The 13,128-nt window shown below is 43.0% G+C and overlaps 1 protein-coding gene across 1 annotated transcript in view; it reads right to left on the reverse strand.

The window, feature by feature from the left end:
• Positions 1-1,378: 1,378 nt before the first annotated feature.
• tsnare1 (T-SNARE Domain Containing 1) overlaps positions 1,379-13,128 on the reverse strand; it is a gene marked incomplete at both ends in the record, with an annotated part of 29,601 nt that continues 17,851 nt past the window's right edge. Inside the window, 2 exons of the mRNA XM_080004809.1 lie at positions 1,379-1,474; positions 8,364-8,446. Of these exons, the coding sequence (XP_079860935.1) occupies positions 1,379-1,474; positions 8,364-8,446 (179 nt within the window). The remainder of the gene's footprint in view (positions 1,475-8,363; positions 8,447-13,128) is intronic.

The raw sequence follows: 13,128 nt of genomic DNA on the forward strand, positions 1-13,128 counted from the left end.
CCTCTAAAAGTAGAGGTCCGGAGCTGTCCAAAACAGTTGACCTTATTTTGGTAGCTCTTTTTATATATATATATATATATATATATATATAGGGCTTCAAAGGTGACTTCTGGTCTGGGTTTAAAGGCCAATATCTCTGTTTAGGGTCCACTGAAATCTCTCAAATGTACAATATATAAACCAACAAGACAAGACCTTTGACAAAGTAAAAAATAAAAACCAGATTTTATTTCAATTAGATAATGATTGGTTTTGAATGAATGAAGGGTTGACGAAGGGTCACACTTGGCATTCCACTGCAATGGCAGGGTTGGATTTGTTTTTCTTTGTCATAGAATGTAGTTAAATTGTACCTATGAATGAAATTCATACTGAGGGTATGACCCTATATCCCTATTGTCGCCCGACCTTGAATTTAAGAATATCATAGATAATAGAAAATTTGAAAAAACGATCTTGTGCTAATCAGAACCCTGCCCCTCTACCCCTGAGGTGGCTTACTTTGGTCGAGTAAGTTGTAGTTTTAGTGTACGTATCTTTGCGCCCTCCGCTTCCCCTTTTTGTCTAATTATTAAGAAACCGATTCCTCCCGATACGTCTTCGAAGCACATATGCCATCCATCATCAAGCCGATGTCAGCGAAAGCTAATGCCAGCTATTTATAGTTTGATTGAAGATTTTCCAACGTTTTTCAGGTATATCAGGAAATCTCTCATGATTTATGTTTGTTTTTGCCTAATGTGTGACTTTCTCATCGTGGTGGTGAAAACTATTTAGCATCCAATGAAAGACTTGTTTTGAAAAAAAAGATACGTTTCTCCGTCTGCATATGCATAGTAGATAAAAGCTGTTAATTTCCATAAATGTCCATGCTTTGATGTATGTTCATACCTGTCTTCGGGAGTAAAGGTTTAAACAAAGTAATTTGAAACTGTTGCTTGACTATCTTTCTTCCAGTTGCTGAGTTGGAGAATAGATTGGAGGATGAGTTTTAATGATGTTAGATCACATTAGAGTAGAGTAGTAGAGTAGGCCACAGTTGTACCTTATTTCCTCTTAGAGATTAGTGTAATTGAACAGTGACATTTAAACGTGTCTGTCCAAATATAAAATGGAATCGTACATGCACAGCAAATATATATAAAATGATTGACTCAGGCACAAGTGTTAAGTACTTTGCAGTCCATCACCACATATTATTCTCCTTATCCTGGAGTTAGAAGAAGGAAATGAGGTCAACTCTGTTTGGGACACTCACTTGAGGGATCTTCAATCATATTCTATCACCTCCACTTAAATGTTTAATGCAGAACAGTGGATGAGTGGCAGCAGCCAATAGAACCTAGACGGAGGGAGGCCTTACCGTGGTCAGGGGGTCTCATTTCCTGGCTGAGACGGCGATTATAATGATGAGGAAGGTCAGGACCAAGGCTGCCGCCACCAGGAGGTAGCACTTCCTCTTCCTCAGCTGCCTCTGCAGGGAGGAGGGACATGTTACAGTAGCATTCTTATGTAAGGGATTGGTCACGTGCCAGCAATTAAATATTGGGGTTTTCTAATTGTAAATGATGTAGATTTTGTTAAAAGTAATTCTAACTCTAATTGTAGATGATGCTGTTTATACAATAATCCCTCGCCAAATATATTAGAAATAATTTACACACCTGCATGAACAAAACAAGGCTGGTGTAAATTGGACCAAAACACCATAACATTTGATAAATTTCCCACTGCATGCAATGTCATGTGAGAACAAGTTGAAAAACAACTCAGTGCACAAATCTGATCTAAACAGCCAGAGGGCTGTTGCATTAGGCGGATGAAGTGATATTGTGCACACGCTACTTTAATTTGAGTATAAACTTTTGTCTTCGAAGATGGTTCGTGGATCGTGGCTGATTCATTCAAGACAAGTCTAAAGCTCCTTCACACATGCCCTGCAACCCTGAAATTATCCTGACATTACCCGGACTTTAAACTAGTGAAGTTACTAAACTAACCCTTTGATAAAAAAGAATTTCCAATGCTGGTGTAGAAAGTCTTTTGCAACCATCACGCAAAAAAAAACGGCAAAACCTGCGTTACCTTGGGCCAGCGTCAACACAATCCAAAAGCTGCACATTGCTTGAAGCTGATTGAATCTGTCCAAGAATCTCTCCTCTGATTGGTGCACAGTGGTGGATAGTAATCGAGCTTCTGATTGGCTGAGTGTGACATTACTCATTGTGACCAGTGTTTCCAACTTGGCGGCTTTCTCGCTAGATTTGGCAACTTTTAAGACCGTCTTAGTGACTTTAGTTCTGAAAAGCGACTCATTCAGAAATATATTTGAATATATTATATTGTAATCCATTCCCATGCGTGCTGCTCAGAGTAATCGCAGTCTATGGCTGTTCTGCCAACAGCGCTGGGGTCTCTCCCTCTACTCTTGCGCCGTGCCCAGGCAGTCAGTAGGCGTTGGCCGACAACACCACTAAGCTTCATGCAAATGAATGCGCAATTACATCATCAATATACAAATGAGCACATGATGTCACCTGGTGACTTTTAGCAAATTTTGGAGCCAGTGCCAGCTACTTTCATTGGAAAAGAGTTGGCCAAACAAATTGTGACATCAAAGCCCTGTGGTTTGCCAAAAGCGAGGCCTATCCAATAAAAGAAATACGTCGAATTTCACCAGGAAGTAAAGAAAACGACGCAGAGAAGCGACACATATCATTGTCGGCGGCGACACACAAGCTTTTAAAGATTGTTCACGAGTCACAAAATTTCGAGTGCGAGTCGAGTCTCAAGTCTTGGATGAGGATGAGGATGAGTCTGAAGTTGTTCTGTGTGCGACTTAAGTGCGACTCGAGTCCCAGTCGCAAACTCGAGTCCCCATCTCGGACACGTGCACACAATTTCTATACATGCATGTTCTATAATTTTTTAAATAAATGATCAAATGTACAAACGAATCACAGACGTCACAGAGTTACAAAGTAACTGGCGATCAAACGGCATCATAATATGAACACTCAAGACTCCAGAACCTCGAGCATTCAAAGCACTTATTTTCCATGTTTGATGTTTGATGATGATCGATGTTTCATTTCTGATATCGCACGCGGTGACATTTCGACTACAAATGATGCAACGATGTTGTGCTGTCTTTGCACGACGGAATAACGGTTTATTTTTCTTGTCAATTACTGTATGCGGGGGGGAAATAGACATTAAAAAGAGTTGTCGACAAAGGTAAACAAACCCATAACAAAAGGAGCTAGACTGGAGGGTTGGGGGTATTTATATATTTTACCACCCCCCCTCCCAGACTGCAGCGGCGACAGAATCAATGTTGTTCTTTTTTTTTCTCCGCCCCCACCCTCCCGCTCTCTCCTCTTTTTTCCATGTCTTTCTTTTTTTCGGCTACAAAAGCGAGTGAGAGCTGCGGCGGTGGCGGCGGCGGCGGCGGCGGCGGCGTGCAGACCAAGAGCCGGGGCTGGAGTCTTTTAAAATCCTGACGCGCTTCAAAGCGCGGAGAGAGCAATTCATCTTCTTATCTGAGACTCAAAAAAACAGGCTTTCTATGTGGAAAGAGAGAGGGAGGGAGGGAGGGAGAGAGAGAGCGAGAGAGAGAGAGAGAGAGAGAGAGAGAGGGAGGGAGGGAGGGAGGAAAAAAAAAATGCTGTCGAGTAATTTTCCGTTTAAACGTTCCACTCCACAACAATTTGCATAAGCAGCCCTGCGTGTGTGATAAGAAGATTGGTAATTTTCAAAGGCTCTGTGGGGATTGAGAATTAAAAGCCTTTCTGCGCTATCTCCCCTCTTGCAGCTGGCCACCGCCAGATTCCGACGCTTCTCTCGCGCATTTTCCTCCTAAACTGCGCCTTATAAACTTTCCCTCACATCCCCAGCCCCATCCTTCTCTCCCCCCTCCACCGCCCCCTCTCTCGCTCTCTCTCGCTCCCTCTCGTCCCGGCAGTGCCGTTATTCAGGGAAGGAACAGGGAAATAAATAAGGCGGGGAAGGAACAAAAAGGGGCTTAGTACAACAAAAGGAAGGAAGTGTTAGGGTGTTTTCTCGAAAAAACCCCCCCAAAAAAAGATTTTTTTTAAAGAAGAAAAAAAGACTGGACGAGGAAGAGGAAGAAGAAGGGGAGGTAGGTAGGTGGAGAGAGAGAGAGAGAGAGAGAGAGAGAGAGAGAGAGAGAGAGAGAGAGAGCGAGAGAAAGTGGAAAAGGGTTGGTCCTTATCGACCAGCGACTTAATCGGCCGGAGAAACGTGCCCATTCACGGCCGGCGCTTCACCGCTGGGGCTCCGGGGCGCTGCCCTCTGCGCCCGCCCACCGTCTCGCCCTCCCTCCCAGTGGGTGAGGGTGAGGACAAAGGTTTGAGGGGACGTCCCCCAGACCCCCATGTGGGTGGGTGGGTGTTCGCTCCTCGGGGCTTTAGAAAGGAGGACAGCGGTATGTGCATCCGTGGCTAATACCTCCATGTCAAACTGGATGTCTGTTTCACTGCTGGGGGGGTGAAACTACACTAGTTTAGCCCCATTTCCCCAAAAATAGAATTTTAGTCTCCTTGTCCTTGTCCCGGTCTGAGCCCCAACCACATCCCATCAAATTCAAACTGGAGAAACGCGACTCTCACCTTTCCATCCCTCGAATAAAATGAGGAAGAGATGTTCCATTCCCATAAACCATGAAGCATATGAGTTTATTTCTCCACTTCTACCTCCATTGCTAATCAGAAGCCCCCCTTCTAACTGCCAAACTCAGCCCGTCCCGCCATCTCCATTCCTTCATCCGAAAGGGCGAGCGCTATTTACCTTGTGCGACATGAGAAATGTCTTCATAACACAATAATAATGCCAAGATGATTACAGACGTTAATATTATTCTTCCCCCTCTATCGCATCTGGTCGGGAGGGGGGTTGGAAATTGGAAGTCCATAAAATAAATAATGTCTTTTTTTTTTTGTTTCCCAGTGCAACTGCCTCGCTTGTAATCGGCTTATATGCAATTTACATAAAATTCCCCATGCAGTCACCCTGATTATGATATTTTGGTGCAGCCCATAAACACAGGCTGATCCTGGGCACATGCCCTGCGGAGGGGAAGCCTTTCGTCACCTTACCCTGATGAAAAAAAATTAAAAAATTAAAATAAAGCAAATGACAAACAAAGCACACACAAATAAATAACTCATAAAAAAAGGGTCAACATTAATATGTATATTAGTTATACAGTATATATATCTATAGAACAGAGGATAAACATAAAAAAAAAATTAAACCAGTACTGGCCCTTTTTTGTACAGTAAAATAAATGGAAAATTGTAATTAATGAGTAATGAAGATCGATTTAGTCCTACTTGCAGTACTTAAATTTAGCCAAAAAATAATAATATGCATGAAATATTGGCAATGAATTGGCTCTTTTTGTTGAGATTGACATTTGAGTTGAATTCCGTGCCTTTGAATGTGTCCTGGTTCGACCCAGAGGAGTGTCCATGACAGCAATCTACCTTCCTGGCCCCCGTGGAGAGAAAGTGGGGATTAAAAAGGGGGAGTAAAGTGAGCGAGGAAGAGCCCGGGTTGCATCTAAGGCAAGAACTGCAACAACTGATGAACAAATCAGCGACGACCGCAATCACTTTTCTGTTTCAGCTCTGGGCGCAGCTGCAACATCCATGATTTGGGGCTTTTTTTTTTTTTTTCCACTTCACATCTTTCCCATTTGCCCAAAAAAAAGACTAACATCCGTATAAAGGTGTCTCTCTATGTGTGAGGTGGATCCATCTGAAATTTATTTGAAAGTTTTTTGCCTCTTTTTCATGTCCCTGTCGCCCCTCTTTGTCGGCGTAAATGATCCAAATTGCAGCCGGGAGTAAAATTGTGTTTGATTGATTTTTGCGCCATCAGAGGGATGCAGCTCCTCGAGCACGTGATCAATTGTCAACACACAAAACAAGTGAATGGCTTCAAGTCTGGAGACTCCGGGAGACCAAGAGAGACTCCGGGGACTCGGTGAGAGACTGCGTGAGGCTCAGAGAGAGCTCGAGAGGTGACGGGAGGGCTGCGACTCCTCGAATGCAAGAGCGATCGCGACACAGAAAGGCGGATAGTTTTGGGTCTCTTTTCAGCCATTAAAACACCCAATTAATGAAGGGAAATCATAATTGTTGTACATTTGACGCCCTTCAAACGCCCGTTTCCCCCTTTGAGTGTGGGGCCGTACAACTTGCGTTTAAGCGGTAATGAAAGTCAACACGGTGCGGCAATCAACTGCTCGACTTCCTCCCGGTCGGCTGAGCACGGACGCTGTGACAGGACGTTGTGTCAGTGATGTCGTAACTCCAGAGGGGAGTGTATTCTGCGTCGGGATAATGGATTATAGATTCATTAATTTTCGGTGTAAAGTTTAACGGGGGGGAGTCTGCCGAAGGGGGGAGAAAAAAGCTGAAAAACATCCACACTTAATTGACTGACGCGGAAATGCGTCCGAAACTGTGGGCACCTGCTGCTCCGTAGCACGTAGAGACTCGGAGAGACTCGCACACGAGCGAGGGACTCCCAGACACTCTAAGAGATTTCAAAAGACTCTGGGAGACCACGAGAGTCTTCGAGAGACTCTTTATACCTGTCCGCCGCCATTCCTTCCATTTCGCCCTCTATTACGGTGCGCTTCTTCTGGCGGAGATGTTCGAGAGGCTCGGCCAATCACCTCCATCCGTCCGCCCATCTGTTTGTCAGATCGGGTCTGTCGTTTCTCTTGCCTCTGCGCTCTCTCTCTCTCTCTCTCTCTCTCTCTCTCTCTCGGAGAGGAGGAGGAGGGGAGGCTGTCTGGATTGGCGGAGAGCTAAATTGCTCTGTGTGAGCTTGGTCACGGCTCAGCTCTCCTTGAGATAATGAAATGACAATTAATGGGAAAGCTGTTGCCACTTGCTCATTTGCTCGCTCACCCACTCGCTCGCTCCCTCACTCGTAGCCGAGGTGGAGGAGGAGGAGGAGGAGGAGGAGGACGGACAGGAATCTCTGCAGTCGGTAAGACCAGTCACATAATGCACACAAAAAACCCTCCATCCAGAATACTTCCCTGGTTCGAATTACAGGTGGGATTCGGGGGGGGTCTAACCCACCAAATTAAGACTTGGACCCCCCCCCCAAAGCGGCAAAAACAACAGGTCGGAGGGGTTGAAACATTCATATATCCTTCTTACCTGTAATCGTAAACATTACAATACATTTCCCGAATTCATGCCTGGAAGAATCTTGTAATACGATTTCCAGACATCCCTAAAGTGGACCAAACCATTACTGAGCATCACGCTCGGCGGAGCGGCTCCGCAGCGGAGGGCGCGACCCGCCGCTCAGATCAGAGCGACAAAGCAAATGAAAACAGTGTATTTGTTTTTCTTTTCCTCCCTTTTCTAATTGAAGGAAATGGGGAAAAAAAGGAGCCCCGAGCGTAACGGGGACACTTTCTCAGTCGCTGGAGAAAAAAGCTGCCCCCCCCCCCCCCCCCCCCCCGCCCCGACGATTGTCATTGTATAACTTGCACTCTGAATACTTACCCCCCTTGAATACTACCCCGCCCAAAATCGACAAAAGAAAATCTGATGGTGGGCCATTATCCAGCCCGTGTTAAAAAAATAAATAAAAGTATATCCTTTATTAACCCAATGACACTTAAGTCAATACATTATTTACCGGTGCCGGGGGGCTACACCGTGCAGTCGCTCTGCGTTTCCATCCCACTGAGATAATCTCTGACAGAATGGCAGAGGGACTTATATTCACAAGCAGGGAAATGGTAAAAAGAAGAACCCCTGGGCATCTTATAAGATGTCTGTGCCAATGTGTGCTCCGAAGTGGAGATTTCAAGACTCCCCCAAATATCACACTTGTAACAAAAAATAAATAAAAAAATAAAAAAAAGAGATACAACACATAAATGCACATTTGCTTCCCTCTCCCATACTCCCCAATGCATAAAATTGCACATTCATAATCGTTATCTCCGTAATGATTATGAAATTTAAATCATAGATGTGTTTTTTTGTTGTTGTTGTTGTTGTGTTACCCAAGGCAAACGTTTTCCATGTTTTCTTTCTCTTAACACGACTGATTTAGCGGGGAAAAGCAAACTCGCACAGTATGAAATGAAACAACATCCCCTGCGCTATCACCCTCACGGAGGGTGTGATGAAGGAGTCCAATCTGGTTAACTGAGTTTCAATTTGCCGAGCCGATCAAGCTCAACTTGTTCTGGCTGCATGAGGGGGTGAAACATGAGAGAAATGGTTGATATTAGAGCAGTTATGACCCCAAATGAGGGACGTGCGACAGCTCTAGTCCAGAATAGTTCAACGTGACGGTACCTGGTGATGGCTGGCCTTGGCTAGCTCCTGATTGGCCATATCCACATTGGACGAGCCCGTCTGGATGTAGTCTTCGATACTGTCTGGTGAAACAAATTATAAAGGAGAGTTAATTACCGCAGTGGCCATATTGTACCAGCAGGGGCAGCGACGCAGCACTAACAACCTGCTACCAACACCTTTCTCCGTTTCTCAAGCCACTGGATTTGGAATCACTTGACAAGCTTGAATTTCAACCTTTAATGTGAAATAGCGTAGAGATTGAGTTTCAGTGTCACTACTCTTCCCCCGTCAACCTTAATCGGCCGAAACATTTGCTTTGAAGTGTTCTTGTGAATCTTAGTATTTGCGCGTGCGCACGTGTGTGTGTGTGTGTGTGTGTGTGCGTGTGTGGTAAGACACAATCGGAGCGTCCCCAATTCAATATAAAAACATGACAGAAATATCAGATGCTATACATGCCAAATGTTTGTATTTAGTCTTCACACATAATATGTGTAGACGAAGACTTAATCAGAGGGCGAAACATTTATTTGCATTAATATCCATGTGGATATTTCTGCATCTCTGACTGGTTGAGGCGTGGCCTCCACAAGACCTCTGAAGGTGTCCTGTGGTATCTGGCACCAAGACGTTGGCAGCAGATCCTTTAAGTCCTGTAAGTTGCGCGGTGGGGCCCCCGTGGATCGGGCTTGTCTTTCCAGCACATCCCACAGATGCTCCATCGGATCGGACCCTAACCCCGACCATCCTCATGATGTAGAAGGAAACATAATTCATCAGATGAGGCCACCTTCTTCCATTGCTCCATGGTCCAGTTCTGATGCTCGAGGTGCCCTTTAAGAGCTTTTTTTGGTGGACAGGGGTCAGCATGGACACTCTGACTGGTCTGCAGTTACGCAGCCCCATACGCAGAAAGCTGTGATGCACTGTGTGTTCTGACACCTTTCTTTCATAGCAGCATTAACTTTTTCAGCAATTTGTGCTACAGTAGCTCTTGTGTGGGATCAGACCAGATGGGCTAGCCTTCACTCCCCACACCCATCAATGAGTGTTGAGCGTTCATGACCCTGTCGCTGGGTCACCCGTTGTACTTCCTTGGACCACTTTTGGTAGGTACTAACCACTGCATACCGGGAACACCCTGTAAAACCTGCCCTTTTGGAGATGCTTTGACCCAATTGTTTAGCCGTCACAATTTGCCAAAGTTGGTCAGATCCTTACGCTTTTCCATTTTTCCTGCTTCCAACACATCAACCTCAAGAACCGACTGTTTGTTGACTTGCTGCCTAATGTATCCCACCCCACCCCTTGACAGGTGCCATTGGAACGAGATGAGCAATGTTATTCACTTCACCTGTCAGTGGTTTTAATGTTGTGGCTGATCTGAGCTGTTCTAACAAGACCTCAACCGTGTCCGTGGGTCCGGGGTTGTCGTGTTCGACACTTTTAGCCCGAAAAATGCCAAGGACAATAATAATCATAAAATTCCTTGGACCCCTGCGGGCTGGACCACTAATAATAATAATAATAATAATAATAATAAACAAACAAACTAATAAATAAATAAATAAATACACAAACAAACAAATAGATAAATAAATAATAATAATAATAATTACAGCATACAATCTAAAGATGCAAATAATAATAAAAAATAATACCAAATTAAAATAACAAACAATCATCATCAAATCTAAATACACACAAAAGAATAAAAATAAATAATAAAGACTTTCTGAAACACACAATTTTCCGAGTTTACTTGAACGCAGCATGGGCTCCCCCTGGCCTGTTGTCTCCTGGTTGCTCATCTCGTTTCTTCAGTAGTTTTTTTTTTTTATATTGTGCCTGACTTTGAAGACTGGATTTTTGGATAATGGCTTCTATATTGTCTTAGATTTTTAGTGATATATCTGTGGGTAATTACCATTGCACCATTTTTCATTAATCCGGCAAAGTAATGTGGACCATGGATTTAAAATATAAATCTAACAGATCTCCTGACAACTACCAGGTAGGAAGCTATATAAATATACACGTAAATCGAAAGTTTGGTCATTTCTAAAGATTACACAGGGACCCATTCCACACCGCCCAATGGACACGGTCCAACTGGACATTCTCAATCAAATTTTTACATTTATAGGGAATAATGTTATGACATCATCAAGCATCTTACTGTAAATCTCATCTCGTTCAATTTTCGAACCACATGTGTGACATGTCAGATAACAAGAAATACTGAATATTTGGGGGTTTTCACTAATATCTGCTCCGTATGTGGATCAATTTGAATTCAAATTAAGCCACAAGATCCTTGTTATATAGTTGTTCAAATGAAACCTTAACCTTGTTTCTAGCTTACGTATGTGTTTTAGATAGTTTTAGTCGGGGGTCGACATTTTTTGGACTGGCATACTGGTGTTGGTCTAATAATAGCTCAAAATCTGGCCAGTTTGTCGCTTATATCTGATCTGTCTGTGAATCTATTTGGATGAAACTTCAACCAGTAGGTCTTTGTGACAGCGTGGTTCAAACAAGACACAAACACTGTTTGTGTTCTATGCAGAAGTTGGTTTTTTAGGCTTCTTCCTCTTACAATAACAATAAGGGGCTGTCGTACAACATACCTAATAATAATAATAATTTAGCTTGCTTCCTTAATTTCCTCACAGGGAAAAAATAAATCTTGATTTGCATTTATTATCTTCTACTTTTTTCATTCATTTAGTCCCTCTTCGACTTTTAACTGTCACTTTTTCTCTGTTGTCAGGTGCTTTTGAAGGGTTCTGTGAGTGAAGTGTCCTAGAGTGACCAATTGAAACCTGAGGGGAAGTAACAAATAAAATAAGACAAAACAAAGTCCTATAAACTGATATGTGTAAAACCTGGTTGGGTAAATGATGGATGCAGGTAAATGTGGGTATTGGATACATATATGTACCGTAGAATATGATGTTTGTAATATACTTATGTCGACCATTCTATCTACAAAAAACATGTAGAATGACATCCCACAGTTGAATAACACTCAAAGCCCTTAACAAAAATAAACGTGCAGATATGTTTATTTGAGTTGCCATTTTGAATAAGGGCCTGAGCAACAAATAACCATCAAAGCCAATTTATATATTATTATTTCATTGGTATGGGCACTTTTACGACAGCTGAATAAACATGGACTGTTTGCAGCCACAAATATATTGTCTAAACCAAACCACTGCTCTGACACTTAATTTAATATTCCTGTAAAACAACAAAACATAACATCAATGTGGGCGAATTCTCAGCGATGCCTTTGATGCATACCAATGAGAGATTTACCTCAGATGGGTGAATTAAGGAAAAGAAAATCAAGCTTTTTGAGAGTTCCACTTTAATCATGGCTAACCTTGACAACTTCTGAATCACATTCTTTTGGGGGCGTTTCTTCTTGTTACGTATTATAATTTCTCTGGGGGAAATTAATTCACAAAAAAAAAGAGCAGAAATTTGCTATAACTCACATTAGTCATTGTTCTATATGTTAACCAGTGCTGAAAGAAGTACTTGAAACTTTTAAATTAAGTTAAAGTAAAAAGGCACAGAATGACCTTCACATTTCAAATTGAGTACAAATTATAAATTAAGTACTTGATCTTAAATGTACTTTAAGTATTAAAAGCAATAGTATTTGTTGCCCAGATATAACAGAGCCAATAACAGAACACAAAGTGCAGTTTACACTAAAACATTTTAGAATATACATTTCATACACAGTATATATACAGTATATACTGTATATGTATATATAAACAAATAAACGTATGGTACTGTGTTAAAAATTAGTCAAAAGTAAAGATATTTGCTTTGAAATGTAGTGCAGTTAAAGTCGGAAGTCTCGGAAAGAACACACTAGTTACTTCAGATACTTGAAAAATTGACCAAGACAAAGCACATGTACTTTTCTGTACTTTCCACCACTCTAATTATGAATACGGCAGAAGAAAGAACAGGTGTGAGGCCTACTCTACCATTCTTCCGTTCTTCCATTCTTGAAGAAAATAATAAATGGGGCTGAGGCGGTCTGAGCTTCAACAGCCACTCTAAAGGGTATTTAAAGGGCATCTACATTACCCTGATGGAAGACTGGCTCACAAAAGGGCACTCTACAACACAAAGACAGCAATTAGCGCAAGTTATTGCTCCCCATTTCATTTGCTAGAATAACACGCACGCACACACACAAATGCACATACACACATGCACATACCCACATTCAGTGGTGTAACATGATGGTGATATGCAAATATTTTACTGGACCCCCTCCCTGCGCAACCACGCAGGCCCAGCCCGAGCCATTTTGCCATCTAGGCAATCTGTCGACTGGGCGGCGTATTTGGAGGAAAGGGTCAAGGGGATGTACAGCGGAGTGCAGTTCGTGGACGCCCCTTCGCCGACGCACCAATGAGATGGTGATGATGTTGATGATGATGATGATGATCATGGTGATGATGATGATGAGAGGCCCCTGGGCCCCGGTGAAGCTGCACCGGTTGCACCGTTGGTATTTACGGCACTGCACACATGCACATACACACCTACTGTCTTGTTTTTATTACCAATGTGTAACTGAAGGGTTGAGGGTCTCTCTACGCAGCCGCGAGGTAGCATCAGCACGAGAGGCTGGTTGGTGGCGGGGTTTTTGTTGTGTGTTTTATTGGAGGCAGGGGAAATGTCAGAGTGTTTATGACACGTTGTCACTGCTCTCATCTAACTTATC

Source organism: Zeus faber (genome assembly GCF_960531495.2).
Source record: "Zeus faber genome assembly, chromosome: 8".
Taxonomy (NCBI): Eukaryota; Metazoa; Chordata; class Actinopteri; order Zeiformes; family Zeidae; genus Zeus; species Zeus faber.